Source organism: Serinus canaria, chromosome 5 (assembly GCF_022539315.1).
Source record: "Serinus canaria isolate serCan28SL12 chromosome 5, serCan2020, whole genome shotgun sequence".
Lineage (NCBI taxonomy): Eukaryota > Metazoa > Chordata > Aves > Passeriformes > Fringillidae > Serinus > Serinus canaria.
This window is the reverse complement of record NC_066319.1, coordinates 28,965,553-28,987,508: the sequence shown is the minus strand read 5'-3', so window position 1 is coordinate 28,987,508 and position 21,956 is coordinate 28,965,553. Positions and strand designations below refer to the sequence as shown.

Below are 21,956 nucleotides of genomic sequence, written 5' to 3'. Positions count from 1 at the left end.
AACTGCAAATCCTTGTAAAACAGGAGCATTGGGGAGCATTTCCTTTTGCAGAAGGGAGAAATGGAATTCCTGCTAAAAATTCCTGTTTTTCCCTGCCTTCCCAGATGCTCTGCTGATAGGTACAGTAGCCCGTAATCAGACTTTTGCAGTACAATACTGAGAGCAAAACAGACACAGATGATCCCAAAGATTGGGAATAAGCACTCATTTAGATCAGTGTAATTCCCCACATGGGCCTAAAAGCACCTTCCTCAGGTATAATTACTACTACTTAGAGAAGCCAAACTGAGAAAAGGATAAGCCTTCCTTCTCTTATCCCATATCTACTCCAAGTCACCTATAGAACTGCCCCAACATAAATATACCAGAAGAACCAGTGACAATTCCCAGAGCAGATGAGCTCTGACAGCTGGTTTTGTCCTGTGAACAAGATACCACCAAAAAAACCATACACCATAAACATTTTAATTTCAAACAAGCCTAAATACATCAGCCTTCCTGTATAGGACTTCTTTCAGTCATGTAATTTCCAGAAAACACAACAGAGCATTTCTCAAAATCCACACGTCCTGGTGGAAGAAGAACCAAGGACTCATGCTGACCAGTCAATGCAGAACATAACATAAACCATGACTGTGAGCAGACTGTGCTTTACTGCTCATTAGATTTACAATATAAATCATAAAAGGTCAACAACTTGGAGGTTCTACAAGGCAACTGCTTGCGTGTGTGAGGTATGATCTGTTTAGGATGAAGGATCAAGGTCCTGAGAACAACAAGTGCTTGGGGCAAAGCTGGCCCAGAAAGAAGCTCCCACCATGTAGGGACTAGAGCCAAACAGTGAGCAGATGGGTCTCCAGTACTGATCCTCAACATCTACAAAAATTCCACAGATATGTATATATATATATATATATATATATATACACACACACACACAGTTACAGAATTTACAGCCTTCACATTTTTGGATAGTGAAACCAGCTGAGCTGTTTTCTCCTACTCATTCTCTGACAGGTCCCTGTATGGCAGGATCTTTCACAAATAAATGACAAGTTACAAGAGTATTTTCAGTGAGAAAATGTTTGGAGGTAGAATAATCCAAGTCCCAAGAAGACTGTCAGAAACTATTTTTGTACTCCTGTAGACACCTCCATGCCACTTCTTTCATAAACCTGCCCAGCAGGAATTGTGTTCTGGGGCAAGCACAATTTGCCATATAGGCAATTGACGCCTGTCTGGATAGCGCCACAAAAATAACAATGTTTTAATCTTTCCCTTTAGGCTATTAAAAAAATGCTTTTTCTTCTTATGAAAAAATTTCAAAATGTGAACCTCATTGTATTCAAAACCAACAGACCAGCAGCACCCACCCCAAAAATCGATTTTCAGAAATCGTGTCCAAATTCCTGAAAACTTGTGATTCGGAGATACACGTCATGCAACTTCCAGTGTAAATCAGAATTATAAGCTCTACTGTCCTTTGACATACATCTGAATTAGTGATTTACAGATGCAAAAGACAGGAAGCAAGACATGCTACCTTGTTCTACAGAAAAACTCTTGTCTCTGCTCCTTTCTAAACTTCAGAGTATGCTAAGATCTCTTAATGGGTCATCAGTTTGCCCAGAATTAAACAGCCAATAACTTTCCAGTTCAGTACAAAAAACCTACAGTTACTTTTGCTGGCATGAAAAAACTGTGTTTGTCTGTTGACGGTTTTCACACAAATTAATTTTTTATAGACATTTTGAGATCAGGGGGTTGTCCGCTAGGCTGGTGCAAGAAAGTGTCATGCGATGGCAAGTGTACTCAGTTCTGTACTTTCTGCATTCTTCATCCCTCCAGTAAAGCACTGCAATCAACTTGAAGGAGAATCCTCACTATTTTAACAAATATCTGCGATACTGCAGCTAAAATATACAAGAAAGCATCTGTATTTTCAGCTTGTTTTGTTAATGGATTGATATTCACGGGGATCTTCAAAAGTCATAAAACCCAGTGCTTGTAAAACACCCGACAGTTGGCAGGACTCTTCTAGGATATATTTAAGACCTGAAACTAAATGGAGCTCTTTAATAGGCTTGATTAAAATCTGATTACAATATTTTAATGCTGAAAATGCTTCATGAATAGTAATAAATCAATCAGTGACCTGAAACAAGTAATTAATATTACTGCTCCATGGATTTAAATTGGAAATAGAGGTCCAGACACTTATATAAAACCAGTAGTGTAAAGTCGCTAACATCGCATAAGAACTCGGCACGATGTTCTGGTTACATTCCTAAATTCTGGTTTTATAATGTCAGCTGGTGGAATTAAGGTGAAAGCATCCCTTCTTTCCCAGTTCTCTTCACAGCGCGACCCTTTTAAAAAGAAAGATGTGCTCCCTGTTCCCATATCTGATTTTTCTTTAGCAGTGCACCCAAACAAAGCTGTTGTGGAGGAAATCCAGAATATTTCTACTACTTCATCTCTACGTGTCATTTTACTTTACACAGTACCACAATGTACCAAGCAGATACTTATGTCAGTAAGATTAGTGAGTGATCCATCCCAGGATACATATTTAACAAGCTACACAATCCTCTGTCCTTTTTTTTTGTTGTTGCTCTTTGAAATAGACTTGACAAAATGGTTATTATTTATTAGAAGCAGCCAAGCATTTTTCATTTCTAGCGCTAAAAATCTTCTCCTGGAAACCTGGTTACAAAGTCAACCAGACTGATCAGAGGACTCTATGCTCTTTGGCCCTCACTCACTTGGTTTTCCACCCCAGCATTCCTGGCTGCCAACTTCCTTTTCCTTCAGAATTCATGACCCTTCATCTGCTGCCAGTCTATTTCTAGTACAGTAGAGAAGGCCAAGGAACAAAAGCAAAAAACATGGTTGCAAAACAGGTTCACGTGAAGCTTTCTGCTTCCTGGTGATGAAGAAAAAGAAACTCCCCAAGAATTGTTAAAAAGTTGGATACAACACTACAAAGCTAGAACAATCTACTATTTAATTAAAGACAGTATGCTTGGTCCCTGCTGATATAAGCAAGACTCAGTAATGTGAGAGCAGTTCATGTATTAAAAGGCTTGTAATCAGACAGTATTTTCTAAAAGCCTGACTCGGGTTTCCAAGTGCTCTTTCTTGGCAGGGCCTCTCTAAGCACTGTGTGCACTTCAACACCAGCAGCTGTTGAAGGAACAGCAGCAGCAAGCACATGTTATCAATGTGATTTACATTCAACTTGAGGGCTGATCAACTGCTGACTAATGCTGGTGAAGCATTTGCATCCACTGGAAGGAAACACTTTGCACCAGTGAATATGTTTCCACCCAGCTCCTATCATTGCACCAAGTAACAAGTAGGCAAGAACTACAGTACTGGCTTGCCTTTTGAAATGCCACCACCTCTTTTAAATGCATGAACTCATTTTGAAAAATGCAAAAATTATTAAGCTTCCTTTCCTGCCATGGATAGTTAGAAGCTGAATCAACAACACAGAAAGTGTTATCCCCTCCTAGATATTTCTGAGCTGCCCATGAGAGCAGAGCCTTTGATTACCCCATGGAGGGAAGAAGTTGCAGGGCATGAACAACTGAAAGGATAGCATTATAATCTGTGAATTGGAGACCTATAACAATGGTGACAACATAAAGGCTGCTCTGCATTTTGCCTGTCAAACAAAAGCCAAATAAAGCAGGACAACTATCCACACCCCTGTCTTCAGAAAGCATGTTGCTCCTGATGGTCCTGTCAGATTTAGGACAGATAGATGACATTGTTAGTGAGAGTGTGACTCTCAGGTCCCTAACAGAGTGGGCAGGACAAAAGGACAAATAAATGCTATGCTTCACTCACTGACATAGGGAGACTCTATTTTCCCCTTTTTTTTTTAATAGTGAAATAAATGTATGCTTGCACTGCCTGGTGCTTCAGTAGGTGTTTTCCTCAGATGGGACTTTTGCAATCATTGAAATCCCTAGGCTTTATCTCTCCTTTTACTTGTGCAGGTGAGAATAGGGGTCACTTCATCCAAAGTTATCTGTATGTTGAAGTTAGCAAGACCTGTTTAAGAAAACAGCAACTTTCTGTGCAGATTTAAAGTAAAAATAAACCAGTCCTAGGGTGACAAACTTGACCTATTCAGCCTGTTAAGTTCCAGGAGCATTTGACATGAGTATGGAATCTATTACAGCAAAAGAAGGCTCCTGAGGTGTCAGATGACAATGAGATTTAAAAGCTGATGAAAACCATTTGACTAGCGTCTTCCTTGATCCAGATTTACACAGATCTTCTGTATGCCACAACAGACTTTGATTCTAAGGACTCTGGCTAACAAAATGTTTAGATTAAAACAAAGCAAAACCAAACCCCACAAAAAGCCAGGGCATTGATGGCCAATATGTACAGAGATCTACAGCTGGACTGCACACACCCCTTGCTGCCCAGCAGACACCAGAGCTGGAACAAGCCCCTGAGGTAAGGAGTGTGCTCCCTCAACCAGTACCACACACTGCTGCTGCATGGTGGTTTTCTTCTTCTAGGGAGAAAAGCTCCCTAGAAAACCTTCTACATCAGTCCAACCTGACCACAACATCTACAGCTGTCTTGGTGCAGAATTATTACCAGCTCATTGGTTGTGACCTTCTACCTTGCTGCTGCAAGATGTCTTTTGAAAGTCTCAAAGCAAGTCCCTAAAATTCATGCTTCAGAAAGGTTCATAATCCCTTTCATGGACAGAATAAACTCCTGTGCTGTCCCAAGTAAATTCCATTTTTATACTGATGTGCAGTTTACTGCCCACCAAGCACCTGACAGGCTGGGCAGTCGTCCCTGCAGCAGGTTATGTTCCTTGGTGACAAGCACAGTGGCCCAGGCCCGGTCAGTGTGCAGGGGCAGGCACTGGGGCGGGCAAGTCCATGCTGTGACCACACTCACGTGGCCTGAGTGTGGCATCACAGCACAGGCCCAAGCATCTGTATAAAAATCAATGCTAACCTTAGGCTAAACTGCAGTGCCTTGCCACCTTTGGTAGTTTAAAGAAAGCCATGTGTATTGTCCACGTAGCTGCACAGGCACCAGGACAAAGGAAAGCCAGGAAACATTTGGCAGGGGAGTTCAAGATCACTATTCAGATTGATATGGATCATACTTCTATCACAAAATGGCACTTCACAGCCTGCTTCTGAACAGGGTAACTGCTGTGAGCCCATCCTGAATAACTGGGCCCTGGTGATCTTTGGTCACGGATCACTTGACAAGCAAATGACTTCTAAGTGCTGTGAGATGCAGTCACAGCTGACTCAGGAACAGGACTCAGGAGATAGAAAAAATAAATCCCTCAGAAGAAGATGAAAAGAAACTAGTGCCAGGGAGAATGGAATCAGAAGGGAAAAAAAAGGGAAATTTAGGAAGAAAGAAAGATAGGGTTACCTATACTCTGGAAAATTTTAAGGAGCTATTTTAAGGTAGACTATCTCTAGGTCCAGATCCACCCTCCAGTTTTCTAGTCTGAAAAGGGTCCTATATAACAGATACGGACTATTGTATCAGACACTGGATGCATCAGTCTTTTGTAAGGGCATAAAATGACCTTAGATGTGTATTTGTGTTCCATAAACAATACTCACAGCCAACAATAGCCTCAGGTTGCTACTGCTGAAAAAGCTGAGAAATTTGAAGGGAAGTTTTGCATGCAAAGTATCATTATAATTCAGCCACTGATCTCTTGCATTCTGCTCTTCAATACCAAACACAGTGAAGAGGCATCTGCAATGCTCCTGACAGTAGTTCTAAACTATTCCAAAGTCTCCATGAAGTCAAAGCAGTATGCTGAGGTAAAGTTTTGGTAAGGCAAATATATAAGCACCTGCAGTGGCTGAGGTAATCTGCCTGATCTGACATGGAACAAATGAACCATAGGATGGGTACAGGTCTTGGAAATGCCCCAAGAGAATACTTGAAAATTCAGAACTGGGGACAGCATGCCAAGACTGTACTGACCTCATGAGCTGAGCTCAGGCAGAGCTCAGCCCAGTAGCCCCAGGACTCTCCCAAAGAAGGAATACACATCCAGAACTGTATCATGGGCTCATTTCCTGGCTGTGTCATGAGTTTCCCTAGAGAAACCAAGTACTTCCATCTGCAAGGTGGAGATAACAAACCTCCCTCATTTTCCATGGTCATTGTAGAGACAAACCTAGAAATATCTCAGAAGCAGAGTGTCTCCACAGCAACAATGGCAACCTGAATCCATAGGAAGGACTTACAAACACATCCAGAAAACCTGTAAGCCCTTCTGGGACTTGGGTGACATATATGTAAAACCCCCAGCACCTCTGCTAAAAAGACAAAAATCCTACACAGTTGCCTGCTTTCTGCATGATCTGCATGATTCCTGAGGGCAACCCAGATGCTGCCCACACTGGTCTCTACACAGTGAAACAAAGCTTTCAGACAGAGCATCCAGCTATGTAGGGTGCACAACCAGAAGCTTGGAAGCCATGAACACTGTAACCTCTGGAGTCCTTGTCCTGTGTTGGAGAATGCACTTGGCTTTGACCCATGCAATGTCCTCCAGCAATAGATCCTCCTCCAGCAGCTCTGAAACAAGCTGACTACAAATAGCTGCTATGCTTCAATTCAGAGTTTTCTTCATTTGAGAAAGAAATATCTCAAATTTTTTTCTGCCATTGCTCAAAGTTTTCCTAACTCATAAGAGCCAAGAGAAAAGCAGGATGCCCTGACCAATAATCCCAAATGGAAATCTGGTTTGGCAGCCTAGTGTGAAGACAGGATTTAAATCCAGAGTAAATGCTTACTATATCCCTTTTTTAACTCCATTGTTTATTCTACAAGAACACAGTAGGGCTAGGGAGGTACAAAGGGAAATGACATGCTGCTATGAAAGAAAGGCAAGGGCTAAGCACAGCTTGGGCTCAGAAAAATCAGATGGTTCCTTTACCTTCTGCTCCAATGGATACTAGCTTGACTCCTTTGCTGGCAATGAAATCCAAGGCCTTGTTCACATTGGATATTTTGTGCACACGCATCTTGCCTCTTTCAGGCTTCGCCAGACGTTCTCCTAAGAAGAAAAGAGGCAAAAGAAATAGATAGTATTAGAGAACAATTCTGAACCTGCTCTTCCCTGGTGCATGTTTCCTGTGGTGTGGCTCCCAGTGCTCAGGCTGGCAGAGAGACCTTCCTGCATCCTTTCAGGACAGCCACACTCAATGTTTAAGCATGCCCAGGAAGAATCAGACAGAAAAGTACCTTTTTAATGCACCACAGGTAAGTTAGTAACAGAGAACCTGTCCTTTTGAGGGTAGGTTTGCATCAGAAGTGAAAAAATCTGTTCAAACTCCACTGAGCTAGGCAGCAGAATCAACCTCCTCCAGCCACAGATAAGGAGGCCTTGAAAGAGCACAACCTCCTCCCCAGCAAAGACAGGTGAGGAGCTCTCCTCCAGCATTTGCAACACCCAACTTGCGCAGCAAATCTCTCCTTGGAACCACCTACAGTCAGGTATGAGGGTGATCTTGTACTTTGCCTTTCCTTTCCCCTAGCCAAGCTTCAGACCTCCTGCCTCTCTAGTCTCTCCATTGACTGGCCAAAGCTGCCTGTAGCAGGCAGTAAAATAACTTCTTCGGCAAAGTAGCTTTAAAACTGTAAGGACTGTCACATCAACTCCTTTCCTTTAAGTCTGATGTATTTCTAACTCTATACCAGTTTGTTTACACAAGTGCATTTTAAATGTTTATACTGAGACACAAAGAAGGAAGCAGTCTAGAACAGGTTAATTAATCTCTGACAGAAATCAGTCTTAGGATAACACCCAGCTCCTGACTGCAACAAAGCTGGTAGATTTGGAAAAGCACTTTCAACCTTATTTATTTGAAAGAGGTACATTAAGTGCAGTCCTGTCCTTAATAGGCTGCTTGTAACTACAGTCTGCTTTTACCAACAATAATCCAAACACTCAGAGTAAGCAAATTAAAGCTTGGACAGGTGGACTTTCCAAAGAAACCTCTAACAGAAATATAATTAGATGGGATTTCAGGAACCACCTGTATATGACAACATTAGAAGTGAAGAGAACATCCACTTCCAGACCACAAGCTCCAGAATACAAGAACAATCTAAAGAAAACCCAAGCTGGTTTTGTACTTTAAAAAAGGTATAATTAAAAGGAGATCAAATGGGCAAGTCTAGGCAAGTCACTCGACCTATTCAGTTCCAAAAGTCTCCTGCTATATTTTGAACTGAATTTTTAAGTCAATGTAAGCTGACTCAAACACTTTATTTGAGGTTTAAGCGTCAGAAAGAAAAGTACTTGGCTTGTTTCCTAACACAGGTGTGAGGAAAGGCTAAAACTGAGAATAGTATCTCCATAACAATGCCCTTTAAAGGAAAAATGTCTGGAATTACAATCCTTTAAAAGTGTTTCAGTGGTTACTGTAAACTGGTGTCATTACCTCTCACACTAAAGGAAAAAACTAGATGCATTTTTAAGAGAAAACACTGATGTCTGACAATTTAAGTAAAAAGATGTATTCTATGGTACTGCCTCCTTCCTAGGATTAAAAGAAAAATCCAACTCTTTTTGCCTTAATGGAACCTCAAGTACATGTCACAGTACACTGCTTTATTTTTCCACTTAGATACTACTAGTCATTCTGAAGAAAAGCTGAAGCATTTTTTGTGATAGTTATTTGCAACAGTTTCACAATGACATTTTTATGTGTAATTTTACAATAGACTTAAGCAGTCTTACACAGCCAAATGTCAACAAATGGGCTGAGCCAGCTAAAACCCAGCCACTTCCTTCAGTTCAATGTGACTGTAAACTAGCCTTGCAAAAAGAAAAATAAAGGCAAGTGATTAGGTTTCAGCTGGAATAGCAAGCTGATCCAATTCACCTCATGGCCATTTGTGCAATGCCAGTGCAGTGGAGAGCAGGATCACTCCCCCTGACAGCCATGAGATCCTCAAGTCATTGACGGTGATTGCAAACCTCTCCCAGATTCTAATCCTTTCTCTGTGAACTTTTTTTTGCTTTCAAAACTCAATGACTATTTCCTTCAGACATGGACTTCATTAGGGACTTCTATTTCCAGAAAAAAGCATAATCTGGTTCCATGCCATACATTATTAATGATGTGGACTGTTAGGAGGAAGCCTGCTAGAAATATGTTCTACTTTGAGCTATTGGCAACACTGGCTTTATTTCTCAGTACTTCTAGCTGACAAAAGAAAAATGGCCACTACTTGCTTCCATTCTCTGATTCTTATGTAGTGGCCCAAGGCTGTGCTGTAAAAACCAAGCAAGGCAATGATGTGTTGGCATAGAAGTTGTTCCCTGCAAATTTGTTCAGGAAAAATTTCAATTAGTGACTCTGTCTGTTTGAAGGGAGAAAACAACACCTTAAAGTACTAAATGTAAGTTCAGCCTTTTTCAGTCTTGTATTATTTTGAAAATGGCTTTGTCGGGGAAGGAAACATATATGTTGAAAAATGAAAATGTATCCATTGGGGCAGTTTCTAAGGGGGGCTGCAGCTGTTGCTTCCAACCACAGAGGCCAACCAGAGGGGACCTGCAATGAGCAAGTCCCAGGACAGTCCATGGAACTTCCCCTGCTGTACAGTGACAGGGAACAAGGGGCTCTTGTAGTGCTGAAAGGGGACCTGTCAGCAGCACAGCTCACCACCAGAAGGTATCACACTGAGTAAAACTGAAGCACTCTCCTCTTGCAGACCATCATTGCTTCCCATACTTTGGGAAACTGCACTGGATGGGAAAACTGCTTCCTACTTGCACCAGATGCCTGGCACCAATGTGTTCCCAAGGACACCTGTGAGGTTCTCCCTCCCTGAAACCGGTTCCCCACAGTCCCAGCGGCAGTCCCTCTTCCACTGCAGGGTCTCTGGAAGCTTCCCTGATGCAGGCTCCATCCCTCCTGCCATGGCAGAGTGCAGCAGCAGCAGCCACCTTGCAGCAGGGGCAGAGGGAGAGGGACAGTGCTCCCTCACTCCCACAGATCCCAGCCAGGTGGAGGAGGCACTCAGCTCCACATGGCTCTCAGCCAAGCTGACCCAGCACTGTCATGGCTGAAAGCTCTTACAGCCTCCTACTCTGGGTTAGAGGAGATCAGCCCGACACAGAGTAACCCTGCCCATGCCAAATTCCCATCAGCAGCTCTGCAGTCCCCCAAAATATGTGAAGAGGAAAGTGTGAGCCAAGAGCTGAAAGGAAAGGCCAGAAGCTGGAACAGGAGGGCTAACAGCCACTCAGAGACTTACCATTTTGGCAGATGATGAGGGGCCATGGCAAAAACATACAGGTGAGCCCTTGCCAAACATCAGGAGACTCCTGACCCTCATCCACTGCTCCCCATATGGGCTGCTACTGCCCCAGCTGTGGACTGAAGGGGTTGCTAGATGAGCTGGCAGCTGGAAGGAGACTCTGCATGAGCAGTGGGGCTCACAATTGATAAGGGAACTGCAATGATGGAAGTGAAATGAGGAAAACGTGTGCTACATTTCTCTTTTTTTGCCACTGTACTTAGGAGAGCTGCATGATAGCTTCTGCTGCCTCTAGGGAAAGGATGCTCAGTCATAAGTGTGTGAAGAACCATGGCCTCTGGCGGGATGCAGTCCCCAACTGTCCCCCACACCTGTGCCCATCAGGCTGCAGGCACAGAGCCACTCTGCAGTGGGACAGGGATGTGCCACGCCCATGCCACTGCAATTGAAAGCCACTGGCTTCTTCTCAAACAGAGGTGGATCTGACAGGCCTTGCCAGTGGGCTACCAAAGGGACAAAGCAGTGGAAGAGTGGGAGGTGATGTAAGGAAATGAAGCAGCCTGAGATACAAGACCCCTGTTTCAGCACCAAGCCTCATCGGTCTTCTCCTGCACATCCTTCTCTCCCCCATCTTCCAACCCAGCTATTAGAAGCTAAGCTATCAAAGACCATCTGCCCCAGTGTCCAGGCTGCAGACCTGCCTCTTTGAGGGAACATAAATACAGAAAATACACTAACAGGACTCTGCTACCTCATTTCTTAGGTGCACTGCAGAAACAATGTGCACACTGCAAAGTTTTGATAGTGTTTCAACCTCAGATTCCTCCAAACCACCAGCATGGGCAAACTACCTGAGATTTCATTCTATATTCATAACTTGAAAAACACTGACAATAAACTGACAGAGTCTTTACATAAAATGGAAAAAGGGGATGTAAGGAAAGAAAAGGGGCATAGGAAAGGCAGTCTGAGTGCTACTATCATGGCCATTTAATTGGAAAATACACTAAGGTCAGGAACTCATGTCACTGGATTGCTGTAACTGTCTCAAAAGCCACCAAAACTAAGCCTGTGAGCTGGGGTGAACAATCCCAGTTCAATAAATACAGTCTGGCCCTCCTTCAATCCCTCCTACAACACTTTACTAAGGTGTTTATTTCATGAGCACATAAAAGGGATTACTGTTTATATGAAATAATCCCTGGGAGATATCTGCCTAGTAGTGGGACAATTGTGATACAGAATAAAAACAAATCTGACCTAACTTGTTCATGCCACTGCTTTTATTTCAGAGGGATTTTGCTTTTCTTTGGGATTTTTCTTCCCCATGAGGGCTTGAGCATTAAGCTCAGATTGAAACTAGAATGGAAAAACTTGAGTCATGGCTGAAACTGAATGACACAGAAGATTTATTGGTTTGACTCCCTTCTTCCAGTAATTTCTATCATACTCCCACTGCCATGTGGCTCCGGTATGATTTCCTAGTGCAGCATTCCCACACTTCCCAGAGCTGCTTCATCAGCCCTGCTAAGCAGTAAGAGCCACTGCCTGGATCTTCACAGGAGGCTGTGCATTCCTGACAGGCAGAGAAAAGCCAAAAAGCCAGAGCAGGAATGCAACAGGCAGCCCGCACAGTCCATGAGCTTTGGAGTACATTCCAAAATGGCCAGTGCTGGAGACATATATTTGTCAGGGAGAAATTTGTTCCAAATCAGGAAGCAGCTGTTCTTCCATTTCAGCAAAAACTGCAGCATTACAGCCCTTGCAAACAGTATCCTGCATGGGCAGCACCACACAGAACATCTCTCACCTGAAATGACTTCCAGAAGTAACATGAGTTTAAGACCATCCCTGAAATCTTCCTCGATGTTCTCAATCTGCGTCCCAGCCTTGCGGAGGTGAGAATTACACCATGCTGTAAATGTCTAAAACACAGAAAAGGAAAGGGGAAAAAAAAATCAGTCAGTAATCTTCCCACAAATCAAACAACAGTTCCCAACCAAATCAGTGCAGTTAAGTACCATGACAAACGCTCATTTAGTTATCATCTCTCCATCCCATGTCCTTGTGGAGCACAAGCACTTGCACCTCTAAATACCCAAAGAAGTTGCAAGATGTTTCTGTAGCAGAGGGAATCTGAGACAGTCATTTCACAGCTCCAGCACATCTGATGCTCTGGAGAGGCTTCTCATTTTCTATTTGGCTTACAATACCTTGAAAATTATTTTTAAGCATGCCAAGTGCTCAGATTGCTAAAGACTTCTAGTGGTATTAGATAGCACATATTTATATGAAGGAGAACAGAGAACAGCATTCCAGGTGATCTTGTCTCTCGAAAGGTGCTTGAGAAAAAGAAGAACCATTCTTCAACTGCCTCTGGTCTGCTCCATCCCCAGCAACCCTTAGACACTGAAGGAGAGCTTGCTGAGCTCCTCAGGCACATAAATCACATCCCAGCAGTGTCTGTCCTGCTGCCTCCATTCTCACTGACTAACTGCTAAGCAGATTCCTGTGATCATCCCACCTTTCCTCCTCCATCACATGGAGGAGTCAATACTTTCTGAATGAGTATAATATCACCCCTCTCAGCAGAAGGGCAGGTCCTAGAAAGGATACAACCATTACTTAGTGACACCACTGTCTAGCACAGCCCCAAACTCCCACTACTTGAGAGCCTCTGGCAGAAGCATCATTGTAGCCATCTCAAAAATAAAATCACAGCCACTCTGTAATTAGTGATACCAAGCAGCACCACTGGAATAAAAATCAGAGTCTGAAGTGCAGGGCAGACTGAGGCCCAAAGTACAATACAGCCAGTATTATGCAGGCTAAACAAAACTCTTTTTTGAAAGCACCTTTTGACCTCAACTAGTCCAAACAAAAGTATCTCTCGTGTGAGAGAAATTAATATCACCCCCACAGACGACAACACGTTTTTTGTGGTTGCAATCTGTAAGCCCATGCTCTGAACAATGGGCATGTGGGGCATTGCCAGGGGAGAGACCATCTCTTCCAAGAGATGTGACAGGAGTAATCTCAAAAGAGTACCATGTGAAGTAGTCTGAAAGAGGAGAGTTTGATGATCAAAGCACAAGAAGCAAAATACAAAACATCTCAGACACCTCTGTGTGGCATAGACCTAGATAAGTGAATCAAAGAGCTGAATCTCATCTGATGGTGCAGAAGCTGTTTGACACAAAACTGCTGTTTGAAGAGTAAATGGTAGCAACCAGGAGGACAAGTTTGTTCAAGTGCTAATGAATGTGTTTCCCAGTGTTTGAATAGCAGACCAAGTAAACCCTTTCCTTTGTACAACCTGATAACCCTTCTGTCACTCCCTAAATAGAAGTCTGAGGTTACTCAAAAATTAGTGTATCCAAAAGCTCAGTGCTACCACAAGGAACGTCTTCCCTCCCTCTCCCAGATGTGGTCCTAGAGTCAATTCAACTCACTGACCCAGCAAAGAAAATTGTTTACTTTCTTAAGACCGGTCTTCTGCTCAGTAGTGCATACAGGCAGTTCAGCAGAATTTTAACAAGCCTTTACAAAAAAGAACTGGGCACACAAGGGCCAAGCAGGAGGGTGGAGTGGACCACAGCAGCCAGGCCATTTTAAGCTGCTGGGGAACCACAGAAGGAAGGACTCATTTAATACTGAATCACAGCACAGCAAAAATTTAGAAATGCTTTACTACTTATACCATGTATGGAATTTCAAAAGAAAGATTACTCCAAATGACAACAGGATCATTCTTCATTCTTCAGTCTCAAAGCTGGGCTTTCACTACTATTGTGCTCACCAGACCACAAATAGTGTGGCAGAATCTTTCCCTGGAAAAAGCATTGCTCAACAGCTGCCAAACCATCCACTGCTGTGCTCTGGCCTTGTTCTCCACTGGGACTGTGGAATGGAGCAGGGTAACAGCGCAGCTGTAAATACTTTTATGGCAATGGCCCTTTGGACTGATGCATGTATTGTGAAGGTCTGGGATCTCTTTTTTCAAAATGGCCTGGTTTCCTTCCAAATTTGGAAGCTTGGAAAAAAGAAGAGAAAGTAATTAAGCACCTTTTATTGCTTTTTATTGTTAATCCCCTGAGAAAAAGAGGTGGTGCTTTTTGGTTTTTTTTGGAATAAGAGTGGTTTTATTTGGAAAAGGGTCCTGTATCCTGAAGTACATCCTTTTGGTGCTATTTTCTTCATTCTATTGCTTGAGCTGTATTACAAGAAAAGAGGTTAATTTATTTGGCTCCCTTTTCCAGCCAGGGTACTTCACTCTTCCAGAAAGGGCAAATGAGAGCAGAGATGCTTTCAAATGCTACATCATCATCATCATCACATGTCAAAGTATGAGAGTAAGGTTTGTCAGAAAGGTTGTGGATGCCTGCGAACCTCCTTCTCATATCTGAAAAGCAGACGAAGCAAAATACCTTGAGCTAGTGTCTGGCCCTGCATGAATCACAAAATTCATGTTGATTTGAGGAAGAACCCTGAGACCTAACTCACAGGCCACAAGGATGCACTTTTATTTCTTGTCGACTTATCTGAAGTCATTTCAGTTTTGTTCTCCATCAGCCCAAAGCAGATCAGACATCTCTGCTTTAAATCACTGATAATTCCAATAGAGCTCTACAGGGCATCTCTCTGCACAGGTTGACGGTGGAGGGGAGTCACCAGTTCTACACTTCCAAGAAACACAAATGAAGTTAAATGCAAACACAAATCTTCTAAACTTTGCTTTATTTAAAGCCTTGCAGGATAACTAGATCAGTGAGAGTATTTTTATTGTTGCAAGAGTTACCGAGGGCTCGGTAGGAAACAAAGTCCCAGAGCCAACACCAAATTCTCAACTGGAACCATCGCCATCTCATCAAGGCTGAGTGACACAATTCCACAGAACACTGCCATTAGCCATGAGTGGCAGAATGGACACTTCAGCTTCTCAAAAACACGGACCATGAAGGGTGAATAGATGGAGCACACACAGTTTCCATGAGACTGTTCCCAGATGCACAGACGTTTTCTCAAAGCATCTTCAGGTCCCACAGGAATTCCATCAAGCGTAATACTATAAGCAGCACAACAGCAGATGTGAACAGCAAGAACCAGTATCCCAGTGTGGATGCATTAGGCCCAGTATCCCAGCATGGATGCATTAGGCCATTTCACAAGAAAGCAGGATTATGAAAGCGTTTAATAACTGCAGTGGGACTCACAAACTGTATTCACCACAGATCAACCCAGGGCAAAATCTATCACAACATAATCATCAGAAAATACCTTTATGTTGTATTTACTGTACCTACTGCAGAGGGTAAAATACCTTCTTACTTCAAAGCAGTAAACTGAAAGAGATCTGACAGATAGGAGAAGCCTGGAGAAGTGCATCAGAAAAGTAGAGTGAAGCAAGAGAAGGGAGAGCTGAAATTTTTGCTGTCCACTGAGTCTTGCAATCCTGGCAGTCTTGTTTAGAGACATTTTTACTGAGTTGGCTTCATGCATCTGCACAGGATCCTTTTTGTTATTCTAGGAAACCTAGTGAAACCTCCCACTCACCCCAGCTTCTTCTGGGCTACACAGCCACTCCTCCCCACGCCTTGAGTCACAGCTACCAGTAGCAATTGGCTCTGTGGCAGCTAAGCCCTGCTGTGCTGCCTGGCACCAGCAAACAAGTTTTCAAAAGGGGAAAGGGCTGTCAAAAGCAGCCAGCCACCTTCCTGATGCAGGCCTGGCCCTGGGAACAGCCAGGTAAGGGAAAAAAACACAAAAAACCACCACACCTGCATTTGTTGTGGTGAGGTGACTTGCACCCAGTTTAGAGGGCAAAAATACGCTGCCAGGCAGGAAGCTGCTCAGAAACAGCAGAGTTTTTTCCTTACTGTTTGCAGACACAGAAGTCTGGAGATTATTCTCCTGCTTACTTCTAACTCCCTGTCCCAAAGACAAGAAAACCAATAGTCTGTTAACTTTGAGGCTTATGGAAGTTTTAGAGCTGGAAAACTACTTACTGTTAAATAATAGCACAGAAACCTCACACCATAAATTTTCTGTGGCAACTGCACAAGAGGTGCAAACAGAGCTGTGTTTCTTGGCCCTTGGATCTTTCCATATATTGTACTTGCAATTTTATTTTTGGACACAACTGACTGCCAGGATACCCCTGCAGGTCTGCCTCTTGTTCACTATGGAAGATATCTGATGAAGCAGCACATGTGTTTGCATGTACATGGATGCATTTCTCATCACTGCTCCCTGTACTCCCTGCTCCTATCTAGCTATGATTTCTGGCTTTTTGGGTTTGTGGGGTTTTTTTGGTGGTTTTTTTTTTTCCTTTTTACATCCCAGCCTAATCAGCAAGATCAACTCTTGATATTTGGCTGCTGGGTCCTGCACGAACAATAGCACATTGGTATTCTACCACAATACAACCTGTCAGATAATAAAAAGGATAACAAATATTATTGAAAGCAAGCAAATATGATTAACTGTTCTGCTGCTTCAGCATACTGACTGCTGGAGTATCCTCTGCAAGGCTACCTGTACACCTATTTTAATAGTCATGCACACCCTTTTCCTTGACACAACATGAGAAGTCCTCGCTTCTTCACTGTATTAACCCTTTCCCAGTCACAAGCAGTTAAAACAACAGCCAGGTGATAGCTAGGCCTGCAACCAAAACTCTAATGAGATACCATCTTCAGCTAGGTCCTTCCAGGTGTCTCTCAGCCCTGTCAACTGCAAACCTACCCATACCACTTGTGCATACACATGTGCACTCTCTGGTATTCTCTGCACTTCCCCAACATTTGCTTTTGTTCTTGAAAGCCAATAACCTTTCCCCTCCACACTTATTTCCAATCTGAGTACCTTTCTGGTACCAAAGTGGCTCAGGAAGAAATCCTGAAACCTAGGGAAGCAGGACAGTAAGTGAACGTTTTAAAGTTTAAAGAATGTTTCTGCCTCAAAAGCAACAGTACCAACACCACTTGGAGCAAAACTAGAGAGCTCTCTGAAAGAAGGCAGTCATAAGGCACTTTGGCTGCTGAGCAATTTTAGCAGTGCAAATGCTGAAGTTAGCCCAGCCACATAAATGACAGATACTAAAAAAACAAATAAATGGTCAGTTTCATCTCTTTGTGGCTGTGACAGTGACATTCCAGCTTTATCTGACCTTTCCAGATGCTCTTTACTTCTCCCCTTGCTAAATCACCCTTCCACACAGCCCTGCTTTCCATGGGTGAATGTAAACTTTCTGACACAGCCAAGAGACTGCCATATTTGTGTAACAGCCCTGGAGCAGCTGCAACTTCTGAGCCAGAGCAGTGCTCGTTGCCTCTTTTCTGACAGAAGAAAGGTCTGGATTTAGCAGGGAGCACTGCCTCTCCAGACCACCACCACTGTGCTCAAAGAGCAGCAGTGTTCACAGCCATCAAGGCACCCTCATTCCTGGTGTTTATGCTGGGGAGGAATTTTAATCAAGTACTTCAACACAGCTCTGCTGTTGAGATTTGTCCACAAAGGTTTGGCTCCTGTTTAGAAGGGGATGGAGCTGCTAGCACACAAATCTCAGTCTAGTAGCACAGTTTGATGCTGTCTACACATGAGCTCTGCAAAGGGAGGTCTTGAGTGGGCTGAAAGCTGTGGGTGTTAGCCCAGGCTTTCTTCTAGTGTTGTAGGGGAAATGACAGCAGGACTCCCTTTCCAGTGACCAGAAAAGAAAGCAGGATGTTCAAGCAGCATTTCATACATGGCTGAAAAGCAAAATCAATTTACTCAGCGGCAAATTCTGCATTTCTGCTACTCTTGCAGTTAGCAGTGCAGCCGAGCTTCTGACTGCATGAGCTGGGCTGCATTCCCTGCCTGGCCTGACACAAACCCTCTGTGGCTCCAGTTTACTGCAACACCACACATTCCTTACAGCACTGCTGGGACAAAGCAGCTAATTCCTGCAACAACTTCTACACCCAAATCCATGCTGAAAGGAATTTTATTTAAATTATCTGAAACAAAGACTGATGCAATCATCTAATATCATTTAATAGTTTATTATAGCAGGCAGAAAACTGCACACAGAGCTTTTATTTAAGGATTACTCAGTAAGGATTACTAATAAAGCAGTCCAGCTGCCCCATAATGGGATCCTTTCCACCTTGGTAGCCTGGATGCTGAACATACTGTATCAATTAAGGAGGATGCTAGCCCATGGCCACCACATCTCCCTCTTGCTACTTGAACAGAGAGACCAGGCCTTCATCAGCTTACTAGCTGGAAGGATTTGGCTGGGGAGGCCATGAAAAATAAAGCTCCACAATCCACTTCCCGTTTCCCCTCATTCAGCAGTAACCCATTTACTAGCATTACTTCTCAGGGTCTCATGTGATTTTCCCCTTCCTAATGCTACTGCTCTGAATCCTCCTTTCACATCTTAAAGCACTTGGAAGAAATTCTGGGGTCTCGTGGGTGGCTGCTTAACACTCTCCCCACACTCAACACAGGCTCAATTGACAGGCTTGGTTGCAGCTTCTTTTTCTGCACAAGTCTGTGATATAAGCTGACAAGGAAGTCCTCATTTAATTGGGCAGTAATTACAAAGTAATCCTAGATCCTGTCAACACCCTGGCACAAGAAAGGCTATGGCTGGACATAACAGATTACACCAACAACCCTAGTGAAGAAAGCTGGGCATTAAAAGGCTCTTCATCAGATACAACTGGGCCATTGAATATTTTCTATGCCCATGTGCTGCATGTGACAGAAGCTTTATACAAATACATATTATTGGTTTTTAATAGTGATGGAGGAAGTGCAGACCTAATACAGCCCTACTTCTGTATACTACGCCTCTTGGATGTCTGCTAGAATGCCCAAAAATACTCAAATATGGCTGTCCTCTCCCTCAGGGAAGCCCTAGGAATTACAGATCCTCTACACAAACCTCACCACAAGTACAGGGAGCCATCCAAAGGGCCTTTTATTTGAACCTGAATTAAGAGAAAAGTCACCATTTACCATACTCCCCAATCTCATCTTCCAACCTGAAATACCTTCACTACATGCTGCTTTGCACTGGAAGCTGCATTACAATTTTGAAAAGAAGAAAGGCATTTGATAAGCCCTTTTGGTATTTCTGTTCCAAGCCCAGTCTCCAGGACACAGGGGTAGTTCAAAGACCTTGGTTTGTGTTGAGAAGTTACATTATCTTCTGACCTCTAAAGAATTACAGGTATGATGCTGTAATGAGATGAAGGCTGCACAATGAAGAGCTTTGCTTTCCAATAGAGTTGGCCTTTTAGAAGGGCTGAAGGAATTACATGGATATTCAGAAGGAATCATTACAGACACTCACAGCACAGTTTCACCACCTCCACAAAAGGAGTTCAGTACAACTAGCATCAGTACTAATGCACTGTTCTGGCTTAATTGCAGCTGCTGAGTTCCAAGCTGAAAGACAAAATATAGCCCACACTACTTTCTCAAGTGCTATGCCCTGAAAACAGGAGGTATCATTACACTGTACTGTGCAGTACCAGCATCTGCTCAAAGAACCATCTGGTGGCTGCATAAAGACTTACTGAAGGTGAAAAGGCAAATTGTAAATCTACTTGCATTTACTAACCCCAGGGCACAGCCCCTGCAATTTGGAAACACAGAACTCAGTCACTTTTTAGCCACTTTTCAAAACCCATCTCTGCCGCTCGGGATGAGAACAACAGTACAGCAGTAAAAGCTCCATCCCTAAGTGTAAGAGCATAAGCCAGCTTGGATCTCATTGGTAGTGTGCAGTTTTCCACTGAAGCCTCTCTTTGTCCAGAGGAGCTAGGAGCTGCTGCATAGAGAAAATAAACTCTTCTGACAGCCAATTCATCCTTTTGGATGGACAGTAGCTATGAATCAGCAGCACATCATTTGCAAGAAGCGCCAAGTAAATTCAGTGCAGGAGTTTTCATTTTTGCTCATTGGAATACAGTTCTCAGTGTCCACACAGTTTTTAATTCTCATATCCTGGAAGACAGGACAAAAAAAGAAAAACCCAAAGTCTGCTCCACACTGGTTTCCCAGTGCATGGTGTTAACTGCTTTGGAGCCAGAACACGCCCTTTTATTAGCTAGCAACAGGCTGAAGTGGCGAGGGCAGAAATCTCAATCCAGCACACTTCCTGTCCAACACAGGGTAAATATTTGTTCTCCTCTACATTTGTGCCTCTGGAGCCTTTAACTCCACTTCTGCTACAAAGCTGCACCATTTCACAAAGAATCTGCTTCTGATATTTGAAAGCTACTGACCATTAAATCAGTAAGTTGGCTGGTATTTCAGACCAGTAAAATATAAGCTCTCTTTATTCCTGAGTTACCAGAGAGCACTAATAGCTAGGAAAACACAAGAAGCCTTTGAGCATGCAAAAACAATGAAAAAAACCCCAAAACTATACAAGGATATCAACTGGCTAGAAGTAAGGTCTACTAGAGTTTATCATGAAGTTCAAACTAGCAAGATTCTTCATTATACTCCTCTCTCTTATGAAATCAACTCATAAATGTCAACTTGCCTCTAAGCTGTCTTGTAACAAAAATTAAACAGAGCTTGTCTCTGCATTTTATATGCTGAATTTCCCACGTGCTTTATAGCATTTCAAGATATACTGGAAGAAATCACTTTACCACACTAGGATGCAACTATTTATAGACTGAAAAGTGGCAACAAACCACTGAAAGCTGGACTGTTTGATTCCTGGAAGCTGAACTCCCACTGCTCAGCACAGGATAAGGCCAGGACACCAGGGTGAAATCCTGCACAAGCAGCCTTATATTCCTGATGGCAGGCCTGCACTTTATAGCTCACCATCCAGGTTTATTCAGACACAGTACTGATTTCATCATGAAGTTGAGGTGTCACCCACCTGGTTCCAGGAACAGGCTGGGGGGAGGACAGAGAACACCTGGCACTGTAACACAAAGCAGGACATGCAGCTCTGAGAGCATGGGCCAAAGGTACAAGACTTATTTTAACTTGAAGCAAGTCAGGGAAGCACCTTCCCTCTGGTGGATTTACAGGCAGACACAAACACAACTGCTCCAATGAGGACTTGTCTTGCTTTTGCCCTGAAGGAATATGTGTGGGGCCTGACAGTTTATTCTAAGTCCAGAGAGCCAGCAGTGCAGGAGTTGATCTGGCTAAAAGCCTTTCTGCAGTGTAGGTTCAGAGACATCTGGGACTGCCCAGAGCTTCCTGGGAGGACTCACAGGTGGTGTTTTCTCTGTGGCTCTTCTTTGGCTGTTTACTTTGGTGATGATGGGAAAGGGAGGAAGAGGAAGTTACAGCTTCATTTATCCAGGTTTTTTAAATGGAGAGCTATGTAAACAGGCTGACTAATTGAAACAACTGAATGTATCGCCCACTGCCCTGTATGGATGTCGCAAAACTAGCACAAAGCATTGGCAAAACTTAAGGGACTCTGCAGCTTTAGAACATAAATATCTTGAAATAATCTGGTTTTCTAAGGGATGATGGCAAATGTTTTGGATAAAAGAAATGACAGCTGCATTTCAAACAAGAAAGGGCCTCCAAAACAGTGTTTGGCATGAAGCCTTAGGGCTCCCTGTCAAAGAGCAAGGAGTCAGAAAGGATAGGCTACATGGCATAGATGTACTATGTATTTGGGC

At 43.2% G+C, this 21,956-nt stretch overlaps 1 protein-coding gene across 3 annotated transcripts in view; it reads right to left on the bottom strand.

Annotated features, from left to right (window-relative positions):
• Positions 1-21,956, bottom strand: part of ACTN1 (actinin alpha 1) — an 86,056-nt gene that overhangs the window by 33,434 nt on the left and 30,666 nt on the right. For all 3 annotated transcript variants that reach the window (XM_030239815.2, XM_030239813.2, XM_030239814.2), the window contains exons 2-3: positions 12,110-12,224; positions 6,962-7,081 (exon numbers count right to left, since the gene is read on the bottom strand). In XM_030239815.2, coding sequence (XP_030095675.1) covers positions 6,962-7,081; positions 12,110-12,224 — 235 coding nt within the window. The remainder of the gene's footprint in view (positions 1-6,961; positions 7,082-12,109; positions 12,225-21,956) is intronic.